Genomic DNA, 13584 nt, shown 5'->3' on the forward strand with positions numbered 1-13584 from the left:
CGTTTCCAGCTGCCCCAGATCTGAACACTGAGGCCTGTCGGGTAGTGGGGTCTCTTTGGACTACCCCTCCCACCACAAGTCTACAGACTCATTCATCAGTTCACACCTAGATCAATTCCTCTTCCTGTGAAGAGAAAGTCTCCAAACAGAGAGGGAAATTGGATAAGCTAGACCCTGAGGCACAGCCTTTACTAGGCAGGAAAAAAACAGGGCTATGTGTGGGGCTCCTGAGCAATAAGGGGGGAAGTGAGCCATGTTAACAACAACCATTAATTTTTATTAAATTTCTAATCAAATACAACAATAATTTCTTCTCTTTCATAAAAAAAACACAAATATTTACAACATTATCAGTTTGGGAATAGACAAACAGTAAAAATGAAGAAAAGTGATGAAAAGACAAATTCAAGGACAGAATAAATACAGCTTATTTACACGCCTGCCTGGCCCCGGTGGCTGCTGCCAGAGTACCAGACCCTCGGCCTCAGAATTAGCAGCAGTTCAAAATCTCCTCCAGTTTCAACACGTCCAAGGGTGGGATTTTGGTGACTTCAAAGAAGACCCTGCAAAAGGAAGAGGGGTCTGCTCAGTGTAAAATAGCCCAAAGCAAGCAGGCTCCATGGAATAAGTGGGACATAGGCCCTTGGTTCCCTATCTTGCTTTAACTCTGGAGCAGAAAGTAAGGTAAAAAGTACCTGAATCTTTCTTTTCCCTTAAATGAGGTTAGTCTGGGCCTCCCCATGACTGAGCACAAACCCAGCCTCAACTGGAGCTTGGTACTTACTGGTGAGAATACTTGGAATGCACAGTCTTGAGCCTATTGCACAAACGCAAAGTCAGCAGGATGTTCAGCTGCCTGACCAAGGGGTGAAGATCAGAGGTCTTGTAGCCACTGTAATACTCCAGGGTAGGAGCCTGGAAGAAGCAACATGGACAGTGACTTTTACAACAGGAAGCAGATACTTCCTGTCTCCAATACCCAAATCGAAACTTCCTATCCATAGTACAGGCAGGGAAGAAAGTCAAACAATTCAAAGACTCATAGAGCACAGACACCGACCAATAATTATAGGGTACTACCTAGAAGACTATGTTCCAGCTGCAGGCTAGTGATATGGCTATATCCATATGCACCAGCTGGATATTAGCCCTAGCCATAGGTATTTAAACTGAAATCCACCAAAGAATTTAAGGAACAGGACTGACTTTGTTACTTACTCTCAGGTTAAGAGCCAATGGCCAGGCAAACCTCAGAACAAACTTGAGGTCCCAACTAAATAGCCAGCAGGAACTTAAGGCTGTTCCTCCTCTCTGGCTCAAACAGCTATCATTTCATGCATTCATTTTCTCAGTCAACTTTAAGGATGCCTATCATGTGGCAAAAGGAATATAGCAGAGTGTTTAAGAGCAAAGGCTCTGGAGGCAAACTGCCTGGGTTCAAATTCCAGCTCCATTAACAGCATGGCCTTGAGCCAGTTACTTAACCTCTAGGTGCCTCAGTTTCCAAATCTGCCAAATAGGGACGATTACAGTAATTATATAACAGGCTTAAATGAGTTAATAGACATAAAGCACACGGAACAGAGTCTAGCACATACCCAAACAATGCTAGCTAGGATATTACCAAGCCCCATACAGGATGCTGGGAATACAAAGATGACTAAGAGATGACTAAGGCTCCTGCTCTTGAGGAGTCGGTAGTCTAGTTGGGGAGACAGACATGCACACATAGAATTATAAAATGTGTGGGAAGTGATACAATGGAAGGGAGCATGGGACAGTGGAGGAACAGAGCTGCAGGACCCATGAATTTTGGCTGGGAAAGTCACAAAAAGCTTTGCAGAGGAGGGCACATCTGCAATAGGTACTGAAAGTCTAGTGGGAGTTCCACAGGTAGAGAAAAGAAAATTCATTATTCTGTGAGGCAGTGGTTTTCTTAAAATGTCTTAAATTATTTTCCCTGAACTCATGTTTTCCCAAATATCTTACCTGGAAGCCCAAATATCTTACCTGGAATTGGGGGTGGGAACTAAGAAGCCCACCAATTTGGATCCCTTTACCTTTTACATGGCCCCTGGGCCCCTGAGATACTTCTGCAGGAATCCCAAGGCTCTACTGAATACTCTTTGGAAACCACTGCCACAGGCAAAGGGCAGTCATTGGCATGCTGAGCAGGGGAGTAACACATGGGATAACACATCATATTGGGTGTGTTAATTAAGATTAACAGCCCTACTGTCACTGCCCCAATTGTTCACATTGTTCAATTGTTCACTGCCCCAATGCTTCACATTGATTATTATAAAAGCCCACTCACTGGTGTTGATACGTTCACATACGCTCTCTCATCTAATATACCTTCCATACTGCTATATACTAGTACTGTTTCCAAAACATACAAACAGGAAGATGTCACTCCCCTGCCTTAAAAACTTGCAATGCCTTAGTGTAAAATGGATCTTTCAGCATGGCATCAAAGGCCTCTCACAATCTGACCACACTCTACCATTCTGGTCTCACCTCTCACCATTCCCTACTCATACGTCCTCTGCTCTATCCATAGGAAATGTCTTATTCTGCCCTGAATACATCACACTGTTTTCTTATTGCCTTCACATCTTTTCAATTGTTGTTCCCTCTGCCTAGAATGTCTCTTCTCAAGGTTCCTACTCATCTCTCAAGACACAACTCAAAAGTCACCTCCTCTGTGAAGACTTTCTCATCTATAGCAGTATATATAGTGTAGAGGACTATGGATCCAGACTACCTGGGTTCAGATCAGGGCTGACACTTAGCTGATACTCACTGGTACAGCCATGCCAAGTGTTAAAACACTGAAATATTTTTATACTGGTTGGCAAGCAGTTTGCTGCCCTGAGCCTCTCAACTGTCCTCCCTCAGGACCTACCAGCCTTCCCCAGGACCCAAGGGTAAAAGCCTGGGTCAGCATGGGGCCTCCAAGATCATGGCTCCAGGGCTACGGCCACATCCATTCTGATTATAGAGTAGGTATATTCTTTGAACAGACTCCTAGTTCCCAAAATCCTAGCTCTACCTCTCATTAGCCAAACATGGGAAGTTATTTCTTATCTGTACAATAGGAATAATAGTGCTGATCTCATAGGGTTGTTGTGAAGATTGAGTTAATAGACAAAGTGTTTAGTTCACTGTCTAAGAACTCAATAAATGCTAGCCATTATTATTACGTATTCTTTCTCATCGCCATCCCTGCCATTTACTTAATGCTTTCTCTGTCCCAAGAAATATCAGTGCCTTGTCCAAATTCACACAACTGTTTATAGGGTTTTTCCTCAGCACACAGAGGTTTCTCCATCAGTAGTGGTGCTAGAATTTCTAGGCTGCAGGGTCTTAGGAGTGGTTGGGAAGAGTATGCTCATTTGCAAGCATACTTTTTCTATTGGATTGCATGTTACACGTCAGTAAAAATTCATAGTTTTCTAAAGTTACTTTTATTCACAATTTTTTATAAAATTGAGAAAGTATCAAATATGCATTTTATTTGTATTGGGGAAGGAGGCTGTGGGGGCCTTCCTCCTCAGAGAAGTGCACGATAGTATATCTGAGTCCCCTGTTATACACATGGACAGTTGCTTTCACTACTCTGTTCTCTGGGTCAGTGCTTTCCAAATCCTGTTCCAATGAGCTCCCTTGGGGGGCCAACCTTGCTGAGGGGGTTGCAAGGAGCAGGGGTGGAATGGGGTAAGGCAACAAGTGGGTCCACGCCACCCCCTGCTGCAATCAGAATAATTTCACATTAGTCTGTTTTGTGATACTGGGCTTTCAGGTAAGCTGTCTTTGGAAGAAAGGGTACTGTGATGAAGAAAAGTGAAATAAAATACTTTAAAACCATGGCTCTAGAAACCCTTTAGGCAGCCAGGCCCCTAAGATGTCAAGATGTTAAAGGATTCATAATGGCAGGTATGTAGTAGTTTTGTCACAGAGTTTCCCACAGCCCTAGTTTACACCTTCCTCCTGAGCTGACCCTGTGCTTTTAAATCCCTATCCCTGGGACTTTCCTGGTGGTCCACTGGTTAAGAATCTGCCTTCCAATGCAGACACATCCTGGCGGTTCGATCCCTGGGCAGGGAACTAAGATCCCACATGCCACGGGGCAACTAAGCCCACGTGCCGCAATTACTGAGCCCACACACTCTGGAGCCCATGTGCCACAACTGAAGAGAAGCCCGTGTGCTGCATGAAGAGCCCACATCCTGTAACTAAGACTCGATGCAGCCAAAAATAAAATAAATAAATAAATATGTTTTTTTTAAATCCCTACTCCTTCTTCCCCACCGCACACAAGTGTTTACCAAGTGTCCGAGCTTCTTCATGTAGAGGGCCAGGAGGAAGGAGCCAGCAGCTAGCTTGGAAGCCCTCTCCTGGACATAGTCGTATTCCTGCAGGGTCATTTCACAGATGAAGCGGGACAAGGTCAGTGTCTTCATGCTGGCATGGACACACTAAAGGCAGGAAGAAGACTGGCTCAGCAATCAATTCAGAACACTGGCACCAAGCAGAAAACCCCCTGCACTCACTCACTCCAGTTATCCCACCTTGGGCCTAAATGGCTCTCTGCCTGAACAATGTACCTCTTTTGCCACCATGACTCACACTAAGGACCCTGCCCCCAAAGCACAGAATCTTTAGGAGGGGGGATTACGAAATTGGCAATGGTATTTGCCATTTTCAGGGTTTTAAACCAAATTATCAAGTGTGATTGTGGTACCCTCCACCTCCCCTTTCTGTACATGCCATCCTTTGAAGAGCCGAAGGCCTCCAACTGTTGACTTTTCACTGGGTTCCAGACTAGGAGGTATTTCATGCTCCAAAAGAACTCCTTCCCTTTTCTTGTTTGAATATGTGTGTGCGTGTGTGTGTGTGTGTGTGTGGGCGTGCATGTGTGTATACACACACACACACACACACACACACACACACAAATCCTACAACAAGACACACTTGTATAATACAAAGTGACTTCCCCTGTAACCAATATTCAGGTGAAGGAAGAGAACTTTGACAGCATCTCCCCTAAACTTCCCAAGTGTCCCTTCCTGATCAAAGAATCTTCTTCCCCTCCCCTACTCTGCCCTCACCTCAAAACTTTATAGGCATACCATGGAAATATGCAATTTTCTTCCCCCCACACTCCATAAAGATTGCCAATCTAGGAGGGTGGACTGAAGAAGAAATTCCCCTGTCCCCAGTTGTCCCTTTCCCTTTTCCTACCACTCAAGCAGCCACTCTGGGAACGGAGGGGACTAACCCAGCAGTGGTAAAATGAAGATGTACCTGCCCTGTCTTACCTTAGCATATCTGCGCAGAAAATGATAGGCGATGGGAATGTTGATATCAAATTTGAGGGTTTTTAGGATGCTGATTTCCATGGCGAGCATCTCATCTCGCTTATAAATATCATCACAGATGTACAGGAAGTCATCCACACAAGGTGGGCTGGGCTCCTATGGGTGGAGAGGAGAGGCAGTCACAACCAGGCTAAGACAGCCCACTCCTCTCTGCTTGGAGATGAAAGGCAGGGGAGGAGAGGGGTGAAGGATAGGAGGTAATAACATTCCCTGGCATGAACCTTCAGGGTAGCTCTGAGAGCCAGCTTCTGGTTTTTGAGTAGTACATCTGAAAAACAAAATCAGAGAGATAGGAGGAGAGAGGATAGGGCCTCTTGTGGTAGATTCTTATAGCACTGGAAGCGGCATAATATGGCACAGGGACTGGAAGCACTGATCTCTCTTCTAATGAGTGAGAGCCAGAAATGGGAAATCTAAGGCCTACTCTTGGGGAAACAGAGGGAAGGAGACCACAGGAAGGGAGCTAGAGATGGAAAATAAGCCCGCACTTTGTTTTCTTGTCTAAGGAATGAATAAAGATGTTTGAGAGGGGGCACTACTGTGGTAATAGGCAGTGAGAGACAGAGAGAGATAGGCACAGAGGGAACCTAAGCAGAGACTGAAGACCAAGGGATGGGAGATGTGCAAGGGGGCTAGACTGGGAAGGTCCAAGCCAAGCCAAGGGTGAGAAGAAAACCCCCCTCCACAATCTGGGGCACCTTTCCATGTCCTGCCCTTTGCAGGTTGAACCTTAGTTTGGGGGAAAGGACTAGGAGGCAGGTAGACCCCTGAATCTTTTCTCTAGCTGCACCTCACTGCCCACCCCAGCCTTCTTCTCACACCTTTATTTTCAGATCACAAACTGGACCAACCCTCTGGGTTTGCAGACAGGGAAATTGAGGCCCAGAGAGAGGAAGTGACTTGCTCAAGGTCACACAGCAACCTAGTGACAAGACCAGGACAAGAAACTCTCCCTTCTACTGCTCTACTCACCAGTGGCTCCTTCCTTTCTTCTCTTCTCATATCATCTCCATACCTCCCCTTGCAAAAGTCTTTCTGTACTTCTTAGTCCTGTGAGGGGAAGACACCCCTGCTCCAAAAAACTTAGTGGAGGTCCTTTGTCCTGATAACCAGAAGAGGGGTGCTCCTTGTTCCAAAATTTGCTAACGAGAGCACCTTGCACACTCCTTCTCCCTCCCGCTCTTGGTTGTCCAGGAACCCCCAGCTGCTTTTTTAACCCCCTTGAGGCTGAGACAGGGAGCACTTGCTTAAGCCACAAGGACATCCCTAGGTAGGTGGAGGAAGGAGGAGAAAGGGAGAGACGTGAAAAGAGAAAGGAAGGGGAGCAAGGGAATGAACCAGGAAGCCAGTGAGCAGGGAAGGAAATGAGCTAGAGAGGGAAGCAGGGAACAAGGGAGAGAGTGAGGGAGGAGGAAGAGAAAGAGGAAGAAAGGGAAGGAGGAGGCTAGGGAGCAAGGGCAATCAGGAGGGAGGGAGGATGGGAAGGAGGGAGAGAACCAAGGAGAAAAGGAGCCAGGGAGGGAAAGAGGGTGGAAGGGAACAAGCATGAGTGGGTGGGAGGGAGTGACCACGGAAGTGAGTGAGAGGGAGCTGAGCAGAGAGGGAGCAGGGAGTGAGGGGGAGCAAGGGAACCAGGGAGCAAGACAGTAGGGAAGGAAGTGAGCCAGAGAGGGAAATAGGGAGAACGAGGGAGGGAGGGAGGGAGGGAGGGAGGAAGGAAGAAGAGAGAGAAGGAGGAAAAAGGAAGGAGACAGGGAAGGAGGGTGTGAGGAAGTTAAGGTGGGGGGAGTCATGGTGCCAGAGTACCATGGAGCAAGGATGGGAGATACGGAGGGAAGGAGCAAGCAGGGAGGGGAGAGAAGGAACCAGCAGAAAAGGAAGGGTGAGGGAGGAGGGGAGGAGGAAGCAAAGGAGGAGGGAGGGGAGCACACACTAGAGAAGCAACAGGGAGGAGAGGGAAGGAGGAGGAAGGGAGAGAGGGAGTGACAGAGGGAAGAACATTAGCTAGGGAAGGAGAGAAGAGAGTGAACAAAGGAAAGGGACAGGAAGGGAGGGAGGGTGGAAGAGAGGAGGGTGGAGTAGGAGGGAAGGCGCGATGGGGTGGGTAGGTGGGTGGGAAGGCATGGAGGAGTGAGGGATAGAACCAGGGTGGAAGGGAGAGGGTCATGGAAGGAGGGATCAAGTGAGGAGGGGAAGGAGTGAGCGAGAGAAGGATAGAGAAAAGGAGAGTTAGAAAGAGCAACAGAGAGTGGGTGGGTGGGATGGAGGGAGGGGCCCAGCATGGAGTGAGCGAGTGTACAAAACAGGGATTGAGGGATCAAGGAAGGGATTGAAAGAAGGCTGGAGGGAAGAAGGGAGCTACCGAGCAAGGGCAGAAGTGGAACAGGGCAGAAGTGGAGCGAGGGTGGAAGTGGAGCAAGGGCAGAAGTGGAGAGAGAGCAGAATTGAAGAGAGGGTGGAAGTGCAGTGAGGGCCGGAAGTGGAGTGAGGGCCGGAAGTGGTGAGAGAGGGAGGCAAGTAAGCAGCAAAGGAGGGGTGGAGTTAGAGAGGGAGGTACTGATCGAGGTAGGAGCTAATGAGTAAAGGAGAGAATGAAGAAGGGAAGCAGAAAGCTAGTTAGGGACAGATCTGAGTAGGGAACACAAAGACAAATCCACAGTTCTAAAGGTTTTTGTACTCATAAAAGTTGCTACTTCTCTGTTCCTAAACCCTAAGGTTTTATACTATTAGTCTGTCTGAAGGAAAAATGAGAGTAGAACAAGATCATTTAGCATATAAGGAAGAGGAAAGACTCAGATAAAGTAGTTAGATGGATATGGTTATGAAGGAAAGGCCAGCTACTTGCTTTTATACTGCTACTTCAAAAATAACTAATTTACTTGGACTCACTACCATCTACACCAGGCCATTTTCTCTTAAATGTCTCCAGCACCTAGATTTGGAAATGCTTCCTTATATAAGCAATTCAAGACTCCACTAGACAGAGGTGGAGTTGCTGGAAGAAGAAAATGGGGTGGGGACAGAAAATTATGGTCCAGAAGGAAGCTTTAAAAAGAACAATCCATTTAACTAGTAATATGTCCACCTACACACATCTTCAAAGAGGAAAAGGGAGAATTTTGTTGACGCCAGGAAACAAATACACCACCATTTGCACCCAACACCAGTTTCCCTGCTTAGGAAGACAAAAAATCGGTAGGAAAACTTATTTGTGTGCATGTATGTAATTGTATACACACACAAATACACATGTGAATGTACACACATGCGTATATATATATATATGTATATAATATATACATACACATATGCATGCATATATATACATACATATGTAAATGCACATACATACATACATACATATATATCTGGCTTGGATAGAAACCGATTGATTAGTTTTCTCCAGGTCCTATGGACTCAGGCTCACCTCAAATTTTGCTGCAATCAGAAAAGCAGTGGAACCAAGGAGTTGTAGCTTGTCCCTCTTGCATATTACCTCCATAAGGTAGTGATCTACCAGCTTCACTGCCAAGTACAGGGTCTCATGACTCATCTCAAAGGTCATCTGGAGGAACACACAAACAGGGCAGGAATCCACGTATTGTCCAACTCCAAAGGCACATCCAGATAGATGTAACTACCTGGTCTGTGGTATTGAGGACAGTGGTGCTACCAGGCCTGGCCAGCTGAAACTCTGCTATGAATGCAAGAACTCATTCAGTTAGGGGTCTGGCTATATCTCTAGTGCCTTTGAGGACCCTGGCATTATCTATCCCTACACATTTGGGTAAGTGACCAATCTTACATCAGAGGGAGATGCTCTGCCTTCTCTATGAGCACCTTGAGTGAACACACCCTCTCTCTTTCATCTCCAAAACTTAGATTCTTGCTTTCCCCATTTGCTACTTTGTAGTGTAAACCCTGACGGTTGACTTTTTGTAATGCAAGTGCCTGACTTAAGCTCTGATTGCCAAAGCATCCACTTCAAAGAGGCATTCAGATAATAGGGAGACATCTTCAAGATGGCAGAGGAGTAAGACGTGGAGACCACCTTCCTCCCCACAGATACATCAGAAATACATCTACACATGGAACAACTCCTACAGAACAGCTACTGAACGCTGGCAGAAGACCTCAGACTTCCAAAAAGGCAAGAAACTCCCCACGTACCTGGGTAGGGCAAAAGAAAAAACAGAGACAAAAGGATAGGGACGGGACCTGCACCAGTGGGAGGGAGCTGTGAAGGAGGAAAAGTTTCCACACACTAGGAAGCCCCTTCACTGGCAGAGACGGGGTGTGGGTGGGGGGGGACACTTCGGAGCCACAGAGGAGAGCGCAGCAACAGGGGTGCAGAGGACAAACCAGAGTGATCCCCGCACAGAGGATCGGTGCCGACCAGCACTCACCAGCCTGACATGCTTCTCTACTCACCCACCAGGGTGGGTGGGGACTAGGAGCAGAGGCTCTGGTAGGTCAGATCCCAGGGAGAGGACTGGGGTTGGCTGAGGGAACACAGCCTGAATGGGGTTAGTGTGCCACAGCTAGCAGGGAGGGAGTCCGGGAAAAGGTCTGGAACTGCCTAAGAGGCAAGAGACCATTGTTTCAGGGTGTGCGAGGAGAAGAGATTCAGAACACTGCTTAAAAGAGCTTCAGAGATGGGCACAAACCGCCGGCAACCACCACAGACAACAGAGATGGGCATGAACTGCTAACGCTGCTCCTGAAGCCACCAAAACTCCTGTGTGCAAGCACAGATCACTATCCACAGCTCCCCTCCAAGAAGCCTATGCAGCCCACCACTGCCAGCGTCCTGTGATCCAGGGGAAACTTCCCCAGGAGAACACAAAGCACACCTCAAGCTGTTGCAATGTCACTCGGGCCTCTGCCTCCACAGGCTCACCCCGCCTTCTATACACCTCCCTCCCCCCGGCCTGAGGAGGCAGAGCCCGTGAATCAGCCACTCCTATTTTTTTTTAACATCTTTATTGGCGCCCAATTGCTTTACAATGGTGTGTTAGTTTCTGCTTGATAACAAAGTGAATCAGTTATACATATACATCTATCCCCATATCTCCTCCCTCTTGCATCTCCCTCCCTCCCACCCTCCCTATCCCACCCATCCAGGTGGTCACAAAGCACTGAGCTGATCTCCCTGTGCCATGAGGCTGCTTCCCACTAGCTACCTATTTTACGTTTGGTAGTGTATATACGCCCATGCCACTCTCTCACTTTGTCACAGCTTACCCTTGCCCCTCCCCATATCCTCAAGTCCATTCTCTAGTAGGTCTGTGTCTTTATTCCCGTCTTACCCCTAGGTTCTTCATGACCTTTTTCTTTTCTTAAATTCCATATATATGTGTTAGCATACATTATTTGTTTTTCTCTTTCTGACTTACTTCACTCTGTATGACAGACTCTATCTAGGTCCATCCACCTCATTACAAATAGCTCAATTTCGTTTCTTTTTATGGCTGAGTAATATTCCATTGTATATATGTGCCACAACTTCTTTATCCATTCATCTGATGATGGACACTTAGGTTGCTTCCATCTCCTGGCTATTGTAAATAGAGCTGCAATGAACATTTTGCTACATGACTCTTTTTGAATTATAGTTTTCTCAGGGTATACGCCCAGTAGTGGGATTGCTGGGTCGTATGGTAGTTCCCCTTTAACCCCCTCCTGTCGACACCAGAGGGCAACCTACATGCAGAGGCAGGGCCAAATCTGAAGCTGAGCTCCAGGAGCTGTGCAAACAAAGAAGAGAAAAGGAATTTTCTCCTTGCAGCCTCAGAAGCAGCGGATTAAACCTCCACAATCAACTTGATGTACCCTGTATCTCTGGAACACCTGAATAGACAACAAATCACCCAAAATTGAGGCGGTGGACTTTGGGAATGAAGAGGAAATAGGCAGTCTACCTGAAAAATAATTCAGAATAATGATAGCAAAGATGAACAATCTTGGAAATAGAATGTTACAAGAGACAAGGAAGGACACTACATAATGATCAAGGGATCAATGCAAGAAAAAGATATAACAATTATAAATATATATGCACCCAACATAGGAGCACCTCAATACATACGGCAATGGCTAACAGCCATAAAAGGAGAAATCGAGAGTAAAATCGACAATCATAGTAGGGGACTTTAACACCCCACTTTCAACAATGGAAACATCATCCAAAAAGAAAATAAATAAGAAACAAAAGCTTTAAAAGATACGTTAAACAAGATGGACTTAATTGATATTTATAGGACATTCCATCCAAAAACAACAGAATACACATTCTTCTCAAGTGCTCATGGAACATTCTACAGGATAGATCATATCTTGGGTCACAAATCAAGCCCTGGTAAATTTAAGAAAATTGAAATTGTATCAACTACCTTTACCGACCACAATGCTATGAGACTAGATATCAATTACAGGAAAAGATCAGTAAAAAATACAAACACATGGAGGCTAAACAATACACTACTTAATAACCAAGCGATCACTGAAGAAATCAAAGAGGAAATCAAAAAATACCTAAAAACAAATGATAATGAAGACACGATGACACAAAACCTATGGGATGCAGCAAAAGCAGTTCTAAGAGGGAAGTATATAGCAATACAATCCTACCTTAAGAAACAGGAAACATCTCAAATAAACAACCTAACCTTGCACCTAAAGCAATTAGAGAAAGAAGAACAAAAAAAGCCCAAAGGTAGCAGAAGGAAAGAAATCATGAAGATCAGATCAGAAATAAATGAAAAAGAAATGAAGGAAATGAAAGCAAAGATCAATAAAATTAAAAGCTGGTTCTTTGAGAAGATAAACCAAATGGATAAACCATTCGCCAGACTCATCAAGATAAAAAGGGAGAAGACTCAAATAAATAGAATTAGAAATGAAAAAGGAGAAGTAACAACTGACACTGCAGAAATACAAAGGATCATGAGAGACTACTACAAGCAAATCTATGCCGAAAAAATGGACAACCTGGAAGAAATGGACAAATTCTTAGAAATGCACAATGTGCCGAGACTGAACCAGGAAGAAATAGGAAATATGCACAGACCAACCACAAGCACTGAAATTGAAACTGTGATTAAAAATCTTCCAACAAACAAAAGCCCAGGACCATATGGCTTCACAGGCGAATTCTATCAAACATTTAGAGAAGAGCTAACACCTATCCTTCTCAAACACTTCCAAAATATAGCAGAGGCAGGAACACTCCCAAACTCATTCTACAAGGCCACCATCACCCTGATACCAAAACCAGACAAAGATGTCAAAGAGAAAGAAAACTAAAGGCCAATATCACTGATGAACATAGATGCAAAAATCCTCAACAAAATACTAGCAAACAGAATCCAACAACACATTAAAAGGATCATACACCACGATCAAGTGGGGTTTATTCCAGGAATGCAAGGATTCTTCAATATATGGAAATCAATCAATGTGATAAACCATATTAAAAAATTGAAGGAGAAAAACCATATGATAATCTCAATAGATGCAGAGAAAGCTTTTGACAAAATTCAACACCCATTTATGATAAAAACCCTGAAGAAAGTAGGCATAGAGGGAACTTTCCTCAACATAATAAAGGCCATATATGACAAACCCACCGACAACATCATCCTCAATGGTGAAAAACTGAAACCATTTCCACTATGATCAGGAACAAGACAAGGTTGCCCACTCTCACCACTCTTATTCAACATAGTTTTGGAAGTTTTAGCCACAGCAATCAGAGAAGAAAAAGAAATAAAAGGAATCCAAATTGGAAAAGAAGAAGTAAAGCTGTCACTGTTTGCAGATGACATGATACTATACATAGAGAATCCTAAAGATGCCACCAGAAAACAACCAGAGCTAATCAAGGAATTTGGTTAAGTAGCACAACACAAAATTAATGCACAGAAATCTCTGGCATTCCTATACACTAATGATAAAATATCTGAAAGTGATATTAAGAAAACACACGTATTTACCACTGCAACAAAAAGAATAAAATATCTAGGAATATACCTACCTAAGGAGATAAAAGACCTGTATGCAGAAAATTATAAGACACTGATGAAAAAATTTAAAGGTGATACAATAGATGGAGAGATATACCATATTCTTGGATTGGAAGAATCAACATTGTGAAAATGCATCTACTACCCAAAGCAACCTACAGATTCAATGCAAT

At 44.8% G+C, this 13584-nt stretch overlaps 1 protein-coding gene across 1 annotated transcript in view; it reads right to left on the minus strand.

Moving 5' to 3' along the window:
- Positions 1-329: 329 nt before the first annotated feature.
- Positions 330-13584, minus strand: part of CCNB3 (cyclin B3) — a 53783-nt gene continuing 40528 nt past the window's right edge. The window contains exons 10-14 of the mRNA XM_060138046.1: positions 8815-8952; positions 5328-5483; positions 4332-4481; positions 785-915; positions 330-563 (exon numbers count right to left, since the gene is read on the minus strand). Of these exons, the coding sequence (XP_059994029.1) occupies positions 491-563; positions 785-915; positions 4332-4481; positions 5328-5483; positions 8815-8952 (648 nt within the window). The 3' untranslated portion in view covers positions 330-490. The remainder of the gene's footprint in view (positions 564-784; positions 916-4331; positions 4482-5327; positions 5484-8814; positions 8953-13584) is intronic.

This window comes from Lagenorhynchus albirostris, chromosome X (assembly GCF_949774975.1).
Source record: "Lagenorhynchus albirostris chromosome X, mLagAlb1.1, whole genome shotgun sequence".
Lineage (NCBI taxonomy): Eukaryota > Metazoa > Chordata > Mammalia > Artiodactyla > Delphinidae > Lagenorhynchus > Lagenorhynchus albirostris.